The following is a 21,623-nucleotide window of genomic DNA, read 5'->3' as shown; positions in this document are numbered from 1 at the left end:
AGGGGACCACGTCAGACTATCCAAGTTAAAAGGTGTCTTTACAAAAGGGTACCATCAATCCTTTAGCAATGACATTTTTATAGTTGCAAAAGCCTCTGTGAAAGAGGGGTTATGCATATACCAGCTGACTGATTATGCTGGGGAAGTTGTAAGCGGTAATCTCTATATTGAGGTATTACAAACGGTGGCTGACGATCCCCAATGTCTTTATAGGGTTGAGGAACTTATTCAGAGTAAAGGTAAGGGGCCTAAGAAACAATACCTGATGGGATGGCCTTAGAAACTTAACAGTTGGGTCAACGCTGCATCTCTAGAGGATCTAAAAAGCAGAGGCGCTCCCTGAGAAGATGGAAAGCTCACCTTGCCCAATAATGCCTCTTTAGATACATTCCCCAACAACGAAATATCGAATTATTCTGTTAAGCTGGATAAGCCCGTTAATTTACAAGGATTGTGGGAAGCGGGTCTGATAGAGATTCAGTATACCCATACGTGGGACACAGTGGACAAAAGAGAGGCCTGGCATACCATCAATCGTGGAGAACCTGCTGAACTGTTACACGTGGGCTTTTGCCCCATCGTACAAACGCTGCTAGATGCTATCAACAAATCACTCTCAAGCATCAAAATCTATTCAGATATACAGCTGTTTCTGGATAACGCGCAGAGGAAAGTATTTCTAAGATCGGCTTATCTTACCACAGTGTTTTTGTAGCAGGAAACTTTTTAGGGTGCTGGGAAGCGTTCAACATGTAAAAAGTAATAAAGCTCTAGACAGAACACATGCTGATATTGATGGTGGATTTTACAGTCTCATGATCTACAGCGATATAGTAGAATATCAAAGGGTTGGTGACTCATATGCCCCCTAATAAGAAAAGCTCAAGTCAAAGGTGAATTTAATGGAATTAATATACAATAAATTAAACCTGATTAACCTGTTTCTAAGTCATTTTGATACCATCAATATACAAATAAGGGACAATCGGGGGAGCTGGTCTCATTTAAATACGGGAAGGCCCAAGTGAAACTACACGTGCACCCTAGACGGGAGAAAGACAGCTAGAACATGGTAATCATGAAGAATTACGGGGACCCGCGTGTTTATAGGAATTATTACCACAGGCAATCCAGCTATGGCGATCAATTAGCCAAACCGTATATGAACACTGCTGCTACAAATATTGCTATGGATGTGGTATCTACTGCAACAACTTCCATCGCAAATCGTTTCAACCAACCAACACAAGAGGGTTCTGGCTTGGTTTACGTGGGTAAAACCCCAGCAAAAAGAAAAAGGAGAACTTTGTACAGATGGGGGGGGGGCCTCCAAAGCCACATAAAAAACCAAGATCAACAATGAGTCACTCAGAAGATAAAACGCATGCTGAAGAACAGAAGGAACAAGAGAAATAAAAACAGACCAGCATCAATATTTTCTAAACGATGGCCTTTATCCACTGTGCCTCGGGGGAGTGTGTGAAATCAGAATTAGACCTGTTTGTCGTACCCCCAACACAGACGAGCATTGAAAACAGTTTTTTCATGGAGTTTCGCCCCTTGCGGCACTGTCAACTTTAGCGCCCATAGAATTTTACATATTGGGCTCAACGGAAACGTACCTGGATTTGAATGTCACTTTACTTTACCTATCCTGTAAAATAACAAAAGCCGACGGGACAGCTATTACAGCTGAGGCTAAGGTTGCCATGGTTCCCTATTCCGTGGCCACCCTTTTCAATCGGGTGGACATTATTCTAGGCGACGGCTTGATTACGCAGAGTGACAACATGTACGCCTATAGAGCGTACATAGAAAGCATTCTGAACTACAGAAATGACGCTTTGGACACTCCACTCACTGCAGGGCTTTTTTATAAGGATACAGCAGGGCATATGGATGATTATGCTCTGGATGGAGCCGACATGGGCATTATAAAGAGAACGTATGCGGCAGGTAGAAGAAAGTTTGATTTACTAGGCCGTCTACACACATACCTATTTTTCCAGGAGAAACCTATGGTGAATGGTGTTAATCTGAAAATGAAACTCTCTCGAAATAAAGATACCTTCTACCTTAACAGGTAGACCGCTTTTTCAGGGGATCACACCAGTAATCCTTTGAATTTTAAACATTACAACATTAACTACGCTGCTCTTTTCAAGGAACTGGTTGTTATACCGGCCAAAGCCTACATTCCCGGCCTGCAACACAAAAATACGATTAGAGAGTATCTGGGTCTAGCCCCCATCAGCGGCAAGCACATGTGTATGACTCTATTTGACTCTGTCATAGAACTCAACAATCGGCGTCAGGTGTTTTTACAATATGCATTTCCTGCGTAAAGACAAACATGCTATGAAAACATTCCGGGCGTTTATTTGTGTGATAAAATTCCAAGGGATATACCTGGTGAGCGGCCCATCAGCCTTGCGGTGAACACCACCCCCCCCTGCCCCCCCCAGGATCAAGAAGGCACCCACTGGATAGCAATGTTTATACAATAACTGTCTTTGATAGCCTGCGGTACTTCCGAAGCCATCCTATATACGGTGGTGCTCTATTGGACTATGTTAAACATATTACACCTGTATTACATTTGAATAGGGCAAATGTGCAGCATTCTGAGACCGTTACATGTGGGCAATACTCCAGCTACTTTGTATCTAAAATGTCTGAGAAACATTTATTGCAGGCCGTTATGCAAACCTATTCTCTTGATCGCAGACAAAATGATTGTGAACAAGTGCAAATATCGCAGACCCCCTGTAAATGTATTTAGCTTTTCTCAGAAATGCACTCTTGTTACTAAACCCTAGAGATGTGCACATGTCTAAATAAAAACATCTTGTGATTTTTAAACAAAAGCCTCTTATTATTTATGTAATGTTTATTTAATATTTTAAAAAACATGCAATGCTAGACATGTTTGAAAGGATTAGACTCAAAACATTTGGTAGGTATAACTCATTTATTTTATTACAATCAGAGCCTTTTCTTATACAGACTGGAGGGTTATCCTTATTAAAATATTTACATAAACACACACACACATATATTACAGCTGTTAAACATTTTCTTCAAACTAAAAAACACACAACTACACACTAAACCAGTTTGATCATTTGGTGGATTTCTTTTTTCTTTTCTTAAAGGCATTATCTAGAGAATCAACATCTTCTGGCAGTGTTTTAACATCAGAGTGTTTCAAGTTTTCGAGCATCTCATGGTGTCCCATGTTTCCCACTAAAGTAGCTGGTATATTTAAATCGGCAGCAGATTGCATTAACAGATCCCAACCTCCAAGGTTTTTTTGGGTCTTCCAAAGGCCTTAGGATTGGTAATGCTACGAACTAGATCATGGACATTTGAACCTTTGACAACCAACCCTTTATATACAATCTCTCCCTTCTCGTTCCAATGTCACTCATCACCTTCAACAAGAGTTTAGCAGTTTTCAAATAACGGGGATTAATGGTGTCCCGAACTTCCACCACCAGGGGATCTGGACCAGGGCACGGGGGGGCACTGGGGTTGTGTCGTTGAGACTTGTGCGGGCTTTGGGGGGCATGTACAATGTTAGTTTATTCTTCTTAGTTTTGGCTTGTCTAAAGTATGTTAAGTATTTTTGGAGAATAGGTGTATAGAGGGTAACCTTGTCGTAGTCCGATAAATCATGATGCCTTAGGATCTCTTGCATTTCAGAATCGAACCGCAGGTTGGCTGATTTTTGAATATCAGGTTCTTCACGATTCTAGGTACTTGGGCCATCCATCTAGCGTTTGTAAACCAGATGCATCTTCTGACTGTACTCCATTAACAGCCCCCTAGAAGCCTGGTGATAGGAGGCAATGCATAATCTACTAGCGATCCTATGAAACCACCAGATTGTTTTAAAAGTTTTCTTTTAGCTTTTAGGGATGTCCTCTTGTTACCCAACTTTTTGAGGATGCGCTTTTTCGTTTTTAAGGCTCCTAACTGGCTGCTGAATAGTGGAACATTCCCCTTTATGGTGTTGAATGCAATCTCAGCTATAGCCGATACTAAATCATCAGAAACTGAGCACAGAATGGCCTTGCGTTGTTGTGCTGTTACTAGCATTTAAAGGAGAGCAAAGTTCCTACGTATACGCGCCATCATGGTGGCGGGTCGTGGGTAATAATGAGGAAAGTTTTTCTTTTCAGTGTGGTTTTCTAGCAGTCTTTTGTATGTAAACCGCAGGTAGGTCAGGTTAAAAAAGACCTGTGGGCAGTCTGTAAGGTATTTGTTTTTAAATCCACCAATAAGTAACCATAAGGTTTCCGGGTAACATCTTCAAAGGCCTCTATGAAAAATCAGCTGTTACCCTGATACAGCTGTCTCGCTAGGACCACAAGCTGTTGTTTATCTCTTGAGTTCTTAAACAGAACTATATAGCTGGTGTTTAATGTTGAACTGTTGCCTTTGCTCTTTTAGAATACATTCCGAACAATGTACCAGATAACTAAGGTTACGATGGTGCGAATACAGAGTGAATGTTTTTTTCCAGCGGAGAGCTATGTCCACCCTCAATCGTCAAATCATCTACGATAATCATGTTGGCAAGAGTTGGTTGTAGCATGCGGTCGTTATTCAGAGAATCTGGTAAGCCCTTCACAAAATTCACAAAATTCGGGTGAGGTTTTAGTAGTTAGCTCATTATACAGAGGTTGCCAGCAGGAGTAAAACCATATGATATTATTTGGTACGGCGATCGTAATCGTGGCGGCATTTTCTAGAAGCTGTTTAATAAAATAGCTTTTACCGCAGCTAGAAGGGCCCGCTAACACTCATGAAAAGGGGTGTTGAAATTGCATGTCCATCGTACGCGATGCTCCCTTTTCAATAGCCATAGGATAATGTCTTGTAGTCTTTTGTGAACACACGTTTATCAAATACTACCCTCAATGCTTTCTGCAGCATCTGGGTACTAATCTCCCAGTGCTTTTTCTTACACACTATGGATCGTTGCTGCACCACAATAGTTTTGGTCTTGCTTTTTAAAAAGTACTCTCGCACTAACTCCTTCAGGCTGTCAAAATTTATTTTCATGATGTTGCTGTTAAAAATGATGCCTTTTACCTTCATGCAGACCACCCCCGTGGATGTCCGATACAAGCAAGTTTTGGGCCCTGCAGAAACAAATTCTATATTGTGCTCACCCAGAGCTAATTCGCTTGTTAAATTGCCAAGATAATCACCCAGTGGGCGGTTCTCCTGCCCGGGGGCACTAACAACAATGACCAAATCAGTGTTGTGGTACAAACACCACTCTTGTAGAGCATCCATTACTGTATACACCTCCAAACGGGCATGAGCGGTTGTGAAACAGGCAATAAATATGTTAATATTGCTAGAACATGTCGGGTACTCTTCAGCGTACTTTCAGCAGAGGCACGTGGTGTCCTTGTCTATAAACTGCAGGCTTGAAATTTCATAACCCGTGCCAAAAAGATAGGCTGTCAGCTAGTCTGGGTTGGTTATAACGGCAATGTTCGGTAAATTGGTTCCCATAATGAATTTAAACAGAGCTTCGCTAGTTGACATCTGGAGGGGTTATTCTCAATGAATTCTGGTTTTAAGCAGATACCCAGATGCTTGTAATACTCTTCTATGTACTTCTGATGGGAGGCAGGGTCCTTGCAATCCTCTTGGTATCCTGAGGCCTCCTGATTATCATGCAGGAACAGACTGATGTAGCCACAAAAAAGCTCTACCGTAATCTGATCAAAGTGCCATATTTAATGAATCTTTCCCAGCCGATACCCTTTCTGCCATGCCGCTTCCAACTTGATGGTACACCAAGTACCCGTAATCGAGCGTTTTTCATCACTGTGTGCATTTTGCAGTCTGTTTTGACTCTGCACATGTCATACATAAAGGGAACATTAACGTTCCAGAAACCCTCTGGCGGAGCATCGGAAAATAAAGCTTCTTAGGCAGGTAGACCTGGCATTTGATCAGACAAAAATACTGCTTAATATCCCCAAAATCTTCATAGATTATACAGGATTCCCTAATGGGTAGAGTTTTAAATTGTTGACAAAAGGGTAGAGGCTGGTAAAGTCATAGTAGTGTATCTTCTCACCCCGGCCTGTCTCGTCCTAGAGCTTGACAGCATTAGTCCAGCCTCCAAAAAGAGCATCACGCAGTTCTGGTATATTCTTCTGTTTAAGAAAGATCTTTAACTCAGCATCGTTTTTCAGCATTTCTGACCATTCATGCTCCCAAATCGTAATAACGCGCAGACCCCAGGTCTCAAGAAAATTCTTTTTAAAAAGTGTTCTTCTATATAGATGGTCATAAGTACACCCGTGAAGCCGTTATGGTCATGTTTCTCATAGCAATGGGGGCACTCGTGGGGCTCCCCATTTAAAGAAGCATAACAGTCTAGAAAATAGGGGCCAATCTGTTTCTCCCCTCCCTGTAGGGATTGCTGTATAGGTATCTTGACCTGCTCAGACACATCAGCCAATAAATGAAGGGTGTGGAGAAGCGTTTTTGTTTACTGTGGTACATGTTTGGGGGTACGAGGGCTATTGTTTCCAGCTCTAGAAACATCTGTTTGTATGTATTCATACACATGCTAGTAAGTGTGTTAAATGTGAAGGGATCTATCATCTCAGGGGTGTCAGGGTGCAGAACATGCTCCCCTCGGGACAGTTCAATGATGCCATCTCGAAAAATATTACAGGCTTTTCTCAAAATATTTACATCTTCACAATAGTAGGCTTGTAGCTCTCTCTAAAAATCAAAAACATGCATGCTGGCCTCTGTATACCATTTAAGAAATGCTTCCTTATCGGCAGGTATCATGAATTTTGAAACCTAACACTCAACAGGAGGAATGGGGCCCACATAATTTTGTTTCTGTTTGGTGTTAAAGAAATGTGGGTAATAACCTTTGGACCTCTGGAAAGCAAAATCTTTAGGCAGCTTGTTAAATTCATGGGTAGAAAATTCAAGCTGTCGATAAAGTGGAATTTAAGGTCTGATACCTCGAGGAGCTTCAGTTTTGCAGCCTGAGTTATCAGCTTGATGGCGACTTTCTCTTAAATCAAATGCTGTATTAAGAGGGACCCATCATATCCCTGGCTGTTGTGAGCTAAAAAGCTATAGACCCTGAGTTTTGGAGCCACAAAAGTTGTAATAAACAGGGTGACACATTCAGGGCCTTCACATTCCTAACTCCTATCCCTAGTCAGATGTCTGGCTTAAATATAGTTGGGGATGTGTATACATGTCTCCTGCATGCCCTCCATGTCAAAGACAATTTATTTCTCGATCTTGGGTACATCTTTTGGGGTGTCATATAACATATGGTTATCCATCGAGACAACTTGGGGCAGATCCTACCCTTACATTTATGGTTGACCTTTATAAAGCGGCTGCAGGACCCGCAATCTCTTTTAAGATGACATTCTGCTAAACCTTGAGATGCTTTCTCAATGTGTTTTTGAAGACATTCTTCAGACCTGGCAAATGTTTTGCACTTGAGACATTTAAAGCCTGTTTCACTGATCACCACACAGCCGTCTCTCTGACAGATGTTGCAGTGGAATTGACAACTGTGAGCCACCTTGTTGCTGTTTATGTGACAACAATTTGGGCATACATTTCTGGCCCCTAGGAAGCCCTGAAGGTTTAAGATACCATAATACTGTTGATCCTGGTGTAAAATATATACAGTGATCTTATAAGCGGTATCACCTGCCGGGAAATATTTCCAAAGCCTGTCCTCGTTCTACAAAATTTTGATTGGTACTCCAAGTATTATTCAAATAAACACAGTTTGTTGAAACCAACCATGATATTAGGGGGTATACCCAGAACTTTGTGAACATTCAACGCCTTTGTCTGTATGTAGCCATCGGTAACAGTTCTAGCCTCTAGTAGGCCTATAATGCTCGCAGTCGCAGCCATGCATATGTTTAAGGAACCATAGTTAAGATCCAAGAGCCAACGCTTCTTCTTGGCCACAACCATACTCTAAAGTGTTTTTAAAAAAAAAAAAATTGTGATCTGCACATGCCACCCTCTCTAAATCTGACAACCACAGACGCAGTCCTCAACGGCTCTGTTACGGCAAGCTCTGCCTTTGTAACAGTTTTCCGATGTTTGCTAGAAGCTCCAAAACATCAAAGGTCTGACGAAATGAGCGCCTGGTGAAAAGAAGACGGTTTAAAGCTGCACTGTTTAAACGGATCTGCACAAAATCATTAGGCCCTACCGTTTCAAGGATTTGTGACACAAGCCTTTCAACTGCCTCTGTTATCATTAATAAACCTTGTCTGGTAGATCTTAATTGATCTACATGTACAAAGTGGAAAACTTCATAGTATTCAACACTTATTACACACCGTAACTCTCAATATTATGAAAACCATTTTCGGCCAAAAGCTCAAGCAGTAATTCCGAACCTGTACAACAGACATTCAGGCATGCTTCCCATGTAGCATAATCCTCTGCTAGAGTAATTTAAACAGTAATAAAAGAAAAGAAGAAAAAAAAGACATCATAAGTCATAATAAGCAAACTTCCCGCTACATTTCCAAGAACACGCACTGCTAATTCAGCGCTGAAGCTCAACTATTCTAGAATAATCCTACATATGTAAAAATTGCACAGCTCTGACACAATGAATGAGATTAATCATTCTGGGGGCAAGTGTCTCCACAGTTCAGAAGCGTGTTTAGGTTGTATCCTGATTCAGATCTGTGGTCCCCACAGAACTACAAATGCCTCATCACAATGCCTCCCACATTGCAGATCACCTCCTGGGACTACTTAGCCAAGAATACAATACCATTCACTTTATTAAAAAAAAAAAGAAATTAAAATAAATGCCTCCACAAGACATTGGGACTCATTCCAAGCCTGCCGGTCTGGAAACAACGATGGGGGTAAAACCGCTGACACCGGTCGGACCTGGCGCGAGTAATGCCACCCGCCTGCAGACGGAAATGGAAGCCGGTGTTTCCATTGTCCCCATCCCCATGAAGTCCTATGAGACTCCATAGGAATGGGGATTAACAGAATTACGCCTCTGGAATTACTGGCTCACCAGGGTTTTAATGTCCCAGTGATTCCGGCAATCACAGAGGCTGTAATTCATTCCGGGTCCGGCGGCAGGCTGACAGTTTTTCCGGCACGGCTACCGCCAGACTTGTAATGATGCCCAGTGTTCCTTACACCAGCCTGCTTCCCGCAGCTGATAAACACCAAGGGAATTTCACCATTAGGCTCACACTGGCCTATAGGGCAACGGACCCATGGCCGCACCAGAAGTACAATATGCAATCCTGGCTCACTTATTAGCGGATCAAAGTGGAACCGCTTTTTTTTGGTTAATTTGGAGCAGTTTGATGAGTTAATTCACTCTGCGGCTAGTAGTTTTGACCAGATTTGCTATATTAATATTCTTTAAAATACATATCATGCCTCACACTTTATTAATACAGACTCCTGCTGCGTTAATATTCAAGCAGTGTCGCAAAAGGACTGAATAGCTATTTGCAGTTGTGGGGCCACTTTTTTTTAAATTTGGGGGCAGTTTGATGAGTTAATTCACTTTGTGGCTAGTAGTTTTGACCAGTGTTGCTATATAAATATTATTTCAAATACATAATTGCAACTGGGGACCACTTATTTCATTGGTGCCTGATACAATGTGAAGGGGTATGCCGCACTGTTTCTCTTATTTCTTTCTTTCTCCAATGTCTATGCGTTATGAACAGAGGCGGCACGGCCTGCCTCTGTTCACCCTGAAATCCCATTAAAATAAACGCACAATGCAGTGTTTTATTTTTTTTGTTTGTTTGGGGTTTTTTTTTTTTAATGACGGAAGGGAGCTGTGAAATTAGAATCACAGCTCCTGTCACCTGAGTCACGCCAGCAGTCAGAGCCATTAGCAGCATGCAATTGGAAAGAGCTGGGAAGCCTTTGAAGTACACATGGTTTCCCCGCTCTTTCTAATTGCATTCTGTTAATGGCTCTGATTGCCGACGTAGCTCAGGTGACGGGGAGCTGTAAAAATAGGTTCCCAGCACCCTGAGCCCCGACAGCAATCGGAGCCATTAACAGTATGCAGAGGCAGTAGGGCTCTGCGGCCTGCCTCAGGATAATGTGCTTAAAAGAGCTGCAGGCCGCGTTTAAAAAAAAAAAAATTAAAAACGTGAAAACTTATTAGGCCCCATTAGTGCACAGCGTCCACAGGGCCTCATCAGTTTTCATTTTAAAAAGCTTGGCAATCCGTGTGCATTTCAAGAACTGCACAAAAGACCATGTGCTGCTCTTGAAATACACACGGATTGCCACGCTTTTTAAAATGAAAACTGACTGAGGACCTCTTAGCACACAGCGTCCACAGGGCCTCATCAGCTTTCATTTTAAAAAGCTTGGCAAGCCGTGTGTATTTCAAGGGCTGCACAAAGACCACGTGTAGCCGTTGATATATACACACGGTCTGCAGCGCTTTTTATATGAAAACTGCTGAGACAGGACACAGCACCATTAGCGCACATTAATATATATATATTTTTAAACTGATTCCTACATGAGCTTTGCTCATGTAGGTGCCTAATGTGGCTGTCAGGGGAATGGCCATTTTTCTTTTTTAAACTAATGAAGGGCCATTGTGAAGCTGTTTTCACAATGCCCCACCCCACTGAATCAGAAGCCCTGCTGCAGAGCCATTAGCGCTCTGTGCGCCCAGGACAGGCCCCACTTTCATTTAAACAACCTGAATGCTACATGTATAGCTCAAAGGCCTCGTGCAGCCCTTAAACACATATTCAGAGCGCATTATCAGGCATATAAGTAGAATCCCCATCAATGCTGGTTAATAACATGAAGCTCATGCTGCAACACTTAGTTTAATGGATACATTTTCAAGACACATCACACATGCATAGCTCAGGGTATTAGATGTTTTAAATACAAATAGGGGTTTAAAACAGAGTAACCTAGAAATATTAAAATTGTGTAAACATATTACCTGGGCCATTTATGGTTCTGAAGTTTACTTCATCATAAAACGATGGTGTTTGATACTGCTGCTATAATAATATAAAATAAAACAATCCGCCAATATTTTAATAAGCTATCTTCTGTTACATCAATTCAAAGAGTATGCAAAGACTTACTTCATGTTCTGGAAGATCCTGCATTGTCTCTAACAGTCAATGGGCTCACCAACATCTGCAAAAATGTGAATGCTGAAAAGGCCAGGCAGCCCTTCACTGCCATATTTATACTTTTCTGGGATTGGCAGGCTTTTACATCTTCCTGACAAAAAGGGCCTGGAGCATCATCATGGGCCACACCATCTGTTTCCGTTTAAGTAATTACCCAGATGGCACTAGGCATACGTACATCCTGTGCAATATGCGCTGAGCTGTGGTTTTGCTTTGAACTCGAGGAATGCTTCCACGTACATTTCCAGGGACACACATGTGTTGCTGACAGCTGTTTATCTAAAACTGAAACTTAGGGCTTCATTACACGGATGGCGGTAAGGATTTACCGGTACCGGTAAAATACCGGTACCGGTAAATCCTTACCGCCTTACTACGAGGTCCCTTTGCGGGTTGGGGGATTTAACGCCTGCTTTTTGCAGGCGTTAAAAACCAACCCGCAAAGGGACCCAGGGAGCTAATTACGGTACCGCAATTTGCGGTACCGTAATTAGCGCCTTCCCCATTCCCATTATGCCCTATGGGGCAAAAATGGGAATGGGGAAGGGCAATGGTGGAAGGGGGAATTACTGCCCCGCCAACCTTGGAATGGGGTGGTAATTCCCCTTTCCGCCAAGGCGGTGCCGGTATTTTACCGGCATGAACCATGGCGCTAATGGCGGCATGGTTCTCCGCCATCCGTGTAATGAGGCCCTTAGTAAGAAAACTAAGTCCTACACTCCCTGTAACCTGAGCACATTACATCATGGCCTTGTTTCACAGATTGGGTCAGCAGCAGCTATAAATACCAGCAGCCTGTGGCTTACACAACGTACGCAGGGCAGAACCCTGCATTAGATGGTGTGAGCAGAATCGCAACACTGTCCGGAGCACTGCTATACCCTCAGGGTACCACAACCGAGCCTTTTCAAAAGAACGCATGCATTGATTCACAAATCTGGTGTGCTCAGAACTAGCACCCTGTTTACATTATTTTTCATTAATTGTATATAAATATTTTAATGAATTTATCTTTTTAACTTTACATACGATTATTAATTATAAAAATATGTATTTTTACAGATTAATATTTTATCGATATTTTTTAAAATGTTTTTTTTCTTCCCCTGCAAAATCTTAGTATATATGCTAGGCTTTTATTTTCACTGTTCTCACACAACCCCGCTCAATACTAAACACCCTCTTTAACCCACTGCAGACCCTACCAGTTACAAAGCATTATAGATCTATTTAACATTTATACAGCTACACCTTCAGACATGGTTTAACAACCTGGCCATCAGGATATCCAAGGCTTCAACGATGTGTATACCTTCCCATGATTCCGGGTATTGCGGGTGCTGTGCATGCAGGTTTTCCCTGGGCTTCAGGAGTGCTGTGTACCTCCCTCCGAAATGCCCTCTGTATATATGCACCCTTCACGCCTCACCCCTAAGCTGGCACCGCACAGACATCATCTCCAGAGAGCCAGGGTGCACTTTCAAAAACTGCAACACACTTCCGGGTCTTTGGGGGGACATCCAGGTTAGAATGGTCATGCTGCATACCCATAACCTAAAAGAGGTGAGTCTTTCAGGTGAAACACACGAGGACGCTTCCGGGATAGGTCCCCCATCATGTTTGGACTTCTGGGTGATAAAAAGGGGCACCCCATAAGACTACCTATGATGTCACATCTGGGGTAACAAATGCGCTAGGGCTCACGTTCTGCTTAACCACCACTACCTCACTTCTGGGATAGGCCGTCCGCTAGGGCGGAACCTCCGGGTCACACACATGTCACTTCCAGAGCGGGACTTCCACTAGGGCAGAACTTCCCGGTTAACAGGGCGTTCCCACCTGTCAAGCTTTATTGCTGATGAAAGGTATTATTTTATACTACTAATGTTTGTGTGGGTGATGGAACACAAAACTGTGTCCTTCATCAGACATTTCTGCACATTTTCAGGGAGTCACAAAATGGACAATTTGCATTTCTGACATACAACTGAAATGCGTTCTGGCCGATCATGTCTTAACAGGGATTTCCGTTATAAAGGCACAACAAATTGTTAATAACTAGTTTCAGTCATATAGTAGGCTGCAAAGGTTGTGTATTTGTACAAGGTTAGAAACACAGCTGTTACCATTAGCTAATCCAATGGTCATCATTTTATAGCTGCAGCAGGGATGAAAGGCTGAGTGGATTGCTTGGTGTGTATGTCAAAATTCCGAAGTGCCCATTTTCACAGCAAATACTACCATTGAATCTAGTTATTAATAATTTGTCTGTCATGCCTCCTGAACATGATGGGGTCACAATTAATTTCAGTATGCCTGTTTCATGTTCATAATGCCCTATCACCAAGATGCTCTGCCATTCTCCAGCATGGGGTCTGGCATGGATTCACATGCTCATGAATATTCCCCGTCGTCAGGCTGGGAATCCTCGGTAAAGAAAAAAATCAGTATCAGTTTCGTTTCTGATCTGTCTTTCGTAGTAGTAACCAATCACTGATCTCTGTGTCATACTGACCACAGCCAATGACTGCCCTCTACCTCAGCCCCGCCTCTGGCAGCCATCTTCAGATTTTTACCGCACGTTCAAGTGTTGGGAGTCCTCGTGCTTAGCTCTCGAGCTTTTACTGCGTGTTTCGCGCTTTTTCAGGTGAATTTTCACATTTTTTCGGTTAATCGAGCCTCAAGCTCCACCTTTTCTACTCCCGTTAACGGCTACCCGTTGCAGGATTTTCCTACGCCCCTCAAGGGTGAAGATTTCATCGAATCAACTTCTTGGAGGATTCCAGAAGATTTTTGGCCTACTTCGAGATGGCCCAGGATGCGAGTTTGTCGCCCGGACCCAAACTGTTTTGCAGCTGCCCTGGATGCGGGCTGCAGAATGTGTTTAAGGAAGACGAACATTCGCGATGCCTCTACTGTCTTCATGGGGACAACACTCATGTAGAGAAGTACTGCCAGTTCTGCAAAAACTTGTCGGAGCGGACCATGAGGGACCGTCGATCCCGTCTCGCCAGCTGGTTGGAGAAGGGCTCAACGGGTGAGAAGAAGAAGAAAGGGTCCGAGCGGGCTTCTAAGTCCTGTGCGGCCGCCCCGGCGACGGGGGCCCAACACCTGGCCAAGCGCCGCGAGTCCGCTGGCTCCGGGAGCGCCGAAAGGTCGGGCTCTTCGGTCGCCAGGCAGGGCGCACCTTCCCCGGCACCGTCAACCACGAGCTAGCGCTCCGGTTCGGGGAAGAGGAAGTCCGAGACCCCGGGTAAGCTTTGGGAGAAGCCCCGTCCGATCTCGGAAGAGGGGGAGCGAGGCGTCGCCCCTCCCCCGAAGGAGAAGGCCCGGGACGCACCTAAGGTGGTGAAGGCCCCTACCCAGCAGGCGAAGGCCTCTATCGAGGCGATCGCGGCGACTCTGGCCAAGCCGGCAGAGACCCCGCCAGCGGAGACTGCCTCCGGGACTAGAGTTTCCCTGCCGCCAAGGAGGGAATCCTCTTTTCAGCCCATCGTCGTGGCCGCCATGGTGGAAGAAGCGAGGGGGGGCACGGTAGCCTCCTCGAGCTCAGAGTCCGCCTCGGAGGAGGAACTGACCGAGGCCGTGAGGAACCTCGAAGTTCAATTCGAGAAGGTTCGAGCCCCTAAGGAAGATCCTCGGGAGATAACCGAGGAAGACGGCGATGGCGAGGAAGAGCAGACTTCCCTTCCGGCGCGGCCGGAACCTAGGCCTCAGGATGGCTCGGCGGCCATTTTGTCTGCGATCCAGTCCTTATGCTCTGAGATGGACGAGATTCCCACGGCCCAGGCCGGAGGACCCGCAACCTGGCCCGTCGGGAAGTCCTCAGAACAAATGACGGAAGACCCAACCCTCTCCTCCGCTCGCCCCCCGTAAGGCCTACAGTTCCCTCCTCATCCTCCCACGAGTCGGGAGATGACGGCGCATTGGGCTCGACGACGGGTTCTGAGGGAGACGGCGATGACGACTGAACGGGTCTCCCGTCGCACAGGCCTCGCCGCCCGACGAGATTGGCTCATTCCACGCCATGATCGCCAGGGCGTCCGAATTGTTCCAGCTCTGCCCGGAGAAGCAGAAAAAGGAAGGTTTCCTCTATCAGCGCCGGGAGGCCAAGAGGAAGACTGTCATTGCGGTGCCTCTAATCGATGACATCTGGGAGGAGGGCCTGTCGGTTCTCAAAAACCCCTCCACGGCACTAGCCAAACGGGACCGGTAGGAGAAGAAGTACCGGGTCCCCAAAACCGCTCCCCTGTGCCTCAGGGCCCAGCCAACGCCAGACTCAGTCGTCTCGGTGGAAGCGAAGAAGAAAGCGGCGGGGTCAGGAGCCTCGACGTCGAATTCCCCACCGGACGGCGAGGGAAAGAAGTTGGACGCCGGGTCATATCGTCGGCGGCAACGATGATCAAAGCGGCCAACGCCCTGGCGATCGTGGCCCGTTACGACAGGGAGCTCTGGTTTAAGCTGGCCCCCATATTGGACTTCCTGCCGGACGACAAGAGGTCCGAGGCCCTGGAAATACTGCAAGAGGGCGAGGTGGCGTCGGACCACGCCATAACAGTGGCAACCGATATTGCTGATACCGGGTTCCGCCAGCTGGGCAGCGGTGTTTGCCTACGACGACGGGGTTGGCTCCGGGCGACCGACTTCCGTCAGGACGTCCAGACCAGGGTGTTGGACATGCCGTTCGACGGCAGCAACTTGTTCGGGAAGGCAGTGGACAATCCCTCCAAGCCATAAAAACGGACACGGAGACGGCCTAGGAGCCCTTCAGCAATGACGGCCCTTTCGGAGCTCCGGAGGCAGACAGGGTGCCTCCAAGGGATCCAGCGGTGGCTCGTCGTCCTACCACCAGGTGGCACGCTCCTCGTCTCAGGAGGCCTACAGGGGTCGCGTCAAGCAGTGAGCGCCTCGCCGCCGTCGGCAAGGTGGCCAGGGCGGCAGGCCACCACCTCCAAGCAGGACTGAACCGGCGGTGGTCTCGGGCCCCCACCGAAGCACCCCAGTGGGAGGCCGGCTGACGAATTTCGTCGGCGTGTGGAAGTCCATCTCCACCGACCGTTGGGTGCTGGATACCCTGGCAAGAGGACACTCTATCGAATTCCTGAAGAAGTGCCCTCACGTTCCACCTGTGGCCAGGAAGGAAAATCACGTCCCGCAACTGCTGTTGGAAGTACGGGCGATGCTCAGGAAAGGCGCCATCAAGCTTGTCCCGAAGAGGCTCCGGGGCTCCGGGGTGTACTCAAGGTACTTCCTCGTCAGGAAGACGGGCGGCTGGCGCCCCATCCTGGACCTTCGTCGTTTCGACAAATACATCAGATCACAAAAGTTCAGGATGGTCACCCTCCAGCACGTACTGGGACAGCTGGAGGAAGGCGACTTTCTATCGTCGTTGGACCTGGAGGATGCATACTTCCACGTTCCCATCCTCAAAAGTCACCGAAAGTTCCTCAGGTTCGTCGTCCAGGGACGCCACTACCAATTCAGAGCACTGCCGTTCGGATTGAAGTCGGCCCCCAGGGTCTTTACCAAGTGCCTAGCACCAGTGGCGGCGCGGCTGCGCCTGCAGGGGATTCACGTCTACCCCTACCTGGACGACTGGCTCATCCGCTCAAGGACGAGGGAACTCCCCGTCAAACACACTGCGAGGACCGTCCAGCTACTCACAGACCTGGGATTCGCCATAAACTACCCAAAGTCCTACCTGGTGCGGTCGCAGGTGGCCCTGTTTCTGGGAGCGAAGCTCGATACAGTGAGGCGCCTGGCGGCCCCGTCGGAAGAACGGACGAAGACCATTCTAGGCAAAGTGCAGCGCCTGCTAGCCACGGACGTGGCCAGGGTGAGGTCCATCAAGTCCATCCTGGTGATGATGTCCTCTTGCATCTACCAGGTGCGCCTCTGCAGACTACGGATGCGCCCTCTTCAAGAATTTCTCGACGCCCGTTGGATGCAGACGACGGGCACCTTCGAAGACAGGGTCCCCCTCAACGAGGTGTTCCGGCGGGCGATTCAGTGGTGGGGCGTTCGAGCGCACCTCACGGCGGGCAAGGACTTTCAGACGCCAGCGTACCAGGAGACGGTGACGACGGACGCCTCCCTGGAAGGTTGGGGCGCCCACTCCGGAGATCTCCATGCAAGAGGCCTCTGGCTCCCGGAGGAGAGGCTCCTGCACATCAACGTCCTGGAACTCTGAGCCGTGTTCTGGGCTCTCAAATCGTTCCTCCCGTCGCTCAAGGGCAAGGTGGTGCGGATCTTCACGGACAACACCACAACAATGTTTTACATACGGAAGCAGGGAGGCACCAGATCCCCAGCCCTATCCAAGGAGGCACAGGATCTGTGGCACTGGGCGGTCGCCCAGGGGATGTTCCTGGTTCCCTTCCATCTGGCAGGAGAAAGCAACACCATCGCCGACTCGCTCAGCAGGGAGCTGCGTGCGTGTCACGAGTGGGAACTGTTCCAGGATCAGGTGGATCAACTCTTCCGACGATGGGGCAAACCCCAAATCGACCTGTTCGCAACAGTGACGAACTCGAAGTGCAAGAGGTTCGCCAGCAGGTTTCCCCAGCCGAGAAGCATGGGCGATGCGTTCACGTTCCCCTGGGACGGCCTATACCTCTATGCGTTCCCTCCGTTGCCGTTGCTGCTTCGACTCATCAGCCAACTCAAGAGGTCAGGGTGCAGGATGATCCTCGTCGCACCGGCGTGGCCGAGGCAGATCTGGTTCCAGGACCTTCTGGACTTGTCAACGTCCCCTCCCATCAAGCTGTCGGCGGACGCGGACCTTCTCTCCAGAGAAGGAGGCACCATCTTCCACCACGACCCGGCATCGCTGAACCTGCAGGCTTGGCTCCTGCAGCGCTAGAGTTTGGAGGCTACGATATACCGGCCGATTGCAGAGAGGTTCTTGCAAAGGCCAGGGCGTCCTCGACTCTCAAATGCTACGGTCATAAGTGGAAGAGGTTCTCTATCTGGTGCCGAGCACAGAAGATCAACCGCCTACGGATTACGGCCCCTCAAGTACTGCCGTACCTGCTATCGCTGGCAAAGGCTGGGCTAGCCCATGCCTCCATTAAGATTCATCTGGCGGCGATCTCCAGATATGTGGACCTGTGAATCAAGGGAAGGCTCTCTCGAAGTCTTCTATTTCCAGATGGCTCTCCGGCTGCATCATGCACTGCCACCGGTTGGCTAACCGACCGCTGCCAGGCCGTCCGAGAGCCCATTCGACCAGAGCGATCGCTGCTACTACGGTGTTCTTATCTGGTGTGCCCCTGCTGGACATCTGCAGGGCTGCTACGTGGAGGTCGACGCACACCTTCACGAGATTCTACTGCGTCGATCGGGATTCCAGGGTGGAGTCCAGGGTCGGCCAAGCAGTGCTGCGCAACCTGTTCGCTTAAGGTGAGCCTGGTGAGGAGGTAAGAGATGCTTAATGGTGAGTTTTTTGTATTGCTTAATGTTGAGCCTTTTGCCACCCCCCGTGGTTGTGCATGTGTGTACTGCTATTTATTCTTATATTCATGAGCATGTGAATCCATGCCAGACCCCATGCTGGAGAAGGAACAAGTTACTTACCTGTAACTGTTGTTCTCCAGCATGGGTCTGGCATGGATTCACATGCGAACCCTCCCGCCTACCCCTCTGCGGCTCTTCACTTGGTCATACTGCCTCTTCACGTGCTACCAAATCTGAAGATGGCTGCCAGAGGCGGGGCTTAGGTAGAGGGCAGTCATTGGCTGTGGTCAGTATGACGCAGAGATCAGTGATTGGTTACTACTATGAAAGACAGATCAGAAACGAAACTGATACTGATTTTTTCTTTACCGAGGATTCCCAGCCTGACGACGGGGAATATTCATGAGCATGTGAATCCATGCCAGACCGCATGCTGGAGAACAACAGTTACAGGTAAGTAACGTGTTCCTTACCTGACTTGAACAGCCGAATGCTCTGATGCCCCTTCAGGCTCTCTTGCATTCTGAGCTGTTCAGCTATCTGTGTCTGCTTGATAATGTGGCTTTTTTAAATGTTTCATGCATGCCATTGCCATGTGGGCATCTCCGTCCAAAGAATCTGCCGAAGCTGTAGCCATCCTCATCCAAAGGCTGGGGAAGCCTAAAGGCTGGCTATAGGCATACAGAGAGAGGTGGTCCGTCTCTTTGATTATCTGTGACTGGCTGCGGTGTACAAGTATCTTGGTAATTCAGGCTGGAGGGTGTACAGTTGAAACCGAAATCCAATGTCTGTGAACTCAAGTTAAGCTTTGTGCATTTGAGTCCAGAACTGGACAGACCCCACCCATCGCATTCGATGTTGAGGGAAATGGGTCTTTAAATGGGAAATTGCCATCTACAAATCCCTCTGAATTTTAGACTCTGTAGGTGTCTGCACAGAGTCAGAATAATCTTGGAACTGCATTTTTTTTTAATAAAGCTTTTAACCAGCTTTATTGAAAGGCGAGTACTTAGGACTGAAATCAATGTGATGTGGAGGCTCATTTTAAGGGGCAACCCATTCGGAATTAAGGATGCCTCTACATACCCTGGCTACCTCACTCATCTGTCCATTCCATTTTTCTAAGCCTCACAAAAACTATATGAATACTTTATTAAGCAGAATGTGTTTCATAGTGCTTTGTTAATTGGCACACACAAACACTCGAGATGGCTTCTTGGCGTCAAACTTGACTGACCAACATATTCAGAAACTGATTTGTACTTCTTTAGCTGGGAGCAACCCGTTTTTTAGCTTATTTCAAAAAGTGGCTTTATCTGCTCTGGAACAGAAAGTCAAAGGAACTTGATCATAGGAAAGAGCATGAAGGGAGCGAACTGCTGCACTTGTAGTGCGAAACATGTGTTTTTCAGCAGGCAGAACTCTAATATCAGGGCAGGCAGAACTCTAATATCAGGGCACTTCCTGGTGCGTGTTGAGGCTTGAGTAGTTCTGAACCTTGATTGTGGAAAGCTTGATGGGCCATACACAGTACCTTTAATTCAACTGTATTGGTGACAATCAGCCAATTAAGTCCTCTTCAAGCTAGGTAGAATCGGTCTTTGCTGGTTAGCTTGAGCACTGGGCAGCTGAGATCTGCACCCCCTGCATACCATTTAATTGGGTAAATAGCAGGACCTAGGTAAAGCCTATTTGAATAAAACCAAAACAACGCTGCAGGGCCTGTGTGTGAGGTAGAGCCAAACTCCCTACAGTAACATCTGTCCAATCATTTCTGTTGCCCAGCTTGGCATTTAAGTATTTCTTTTTTAAGGATGGAATGTGCGGGATTTAGTTTCTGTGGTGATTGTGGTGGACTTCCATTCTGCTGCATGCCTCGGAGGCCACTCACCAGCAGATTTTCATTGGAACCCTATGCCGCTAACGGATCTGTCTCTCCTAGTCTTTGACTACAGCTTCTAAAACCTGCCAAAGATTCTCTTGGAAGGCATTCAGCATTCTCATGGAATGCTTTCAGTGTACTGCATACCATGAAAGGCATGAAAAATGGGGTTGAGTCAAAAGGTGCACAAGTCTGTGAAATGGGTAAAAGAGCACCATTGCCAGATATAGGAGTCTGTTGAGTACAGGGAGGGAATGTGACAGGGTTGCCAGTTATGCAAACCTGTTGGTAGAAGGTTCAGACGTCCTTTGCTGTTGTGATGGATCTGCAGATTCTTGCCATGCTTTGGTGTTGTTTTTCTCCATGGGTTAAAGGCAGTTCACAAAGTAGATGAAAGACCAACTAAGTATATACTTGCACAAAACTTCAAAGTAATCTGATAGTGAGAAAGCTTTTGATGGTTAAATCCAGCCTTATTTTTGAAAAAAATATGTATTCCCCCTTGAACTGTTTTGTCAGTGCATTTTGTTTTATTAATTTATTCCTAAAATTCTTAACTAAGTACTTCAGATATCCGAGTGGGGCCTGAAATAGTAACAGATTCAGCTTTCTTGGTCACTAGGTAAGTTGTTGCAATGCTTTTCTAATAACTGATCCTATGTTTCACTCACAACTGTGAATGTTCATATATATAGGAACTTGTGTTTTCCAGAGAAACTTTTTATATTGGGGATTTTTGCTTACTTTTATATGTGCCTAAAGACAAGCTGGTGGCAGCAGTTCCATTTTACCGTTATTGCTTTATTTTTTATTGTGCCCATTCTCCTTTACCATGTATCGCTACTAAACGTGGCTAGTGCCCTAAAATGGCCTTGCCACAAGAATTTTGCTTGTTCTTAGGCCATACTGTAGTTCGGCATTCTTCCTGCCCTCCCAGGATAGGAATGTATAAGGCCAAGCAATTGCCAGCGAAAGCTTCTGCTTTTGCTGGCTAGTGAACCTTTCTGTTTGCCACAGGAAGGGGGCTGGGACTGTTGTTAGGTTAGATTTTCATATGTATGCTAAATCTCCCT

General features: G+C 46.6%; 1 protein-coding gene across 2 annotated transcripts in view; it reads left to right on the top strand.

Moving 5' to 3' along the window:
- IMP3 (IMP U3 small nucleolar ribonucleoprotein 3) overlaps positions 1 to 21,623 on the top strand; it is a 143,847-nt gene that overhangs the window by 82,505 nt on the left and 39,719 nt on the right. For both annotated transcript variants that reach the window (XM_069641337.1, XM_069641338.1), the window contains exon 5: positions 21,121 to 21,172. In XM_069641337.1, coding sequence (XP_069497438.1) covers positions 21,121 to 21,172 — 52 coding nt within the window. The remainder of the gene's footprint in view (positions 1 to 21,120; positions 21,173 to 21,623) is intronic.

This window comes from Ambystoma mexicanum, chromosome 1q (assembly GCF_040938575.1).
Source record: "Ambystoma mexicanum isolate Mex_15411 chromosome 1q, UKY_AmexF1_1, whole genome shotgun sequence".
Classification (NCBI taxonomy): domain Eukaryota; kingdom Metazoa; phylum Chordata; class Amphibia; order Caudata; family Ambystomatidae; genus Ambystoma; species Ambystoma mexicanum.
The sequence above is the reverse complement of the archived record's forward strand: the minus strand, read 5'-3'. Positions and strand labels throughout refer to the sequence as shown.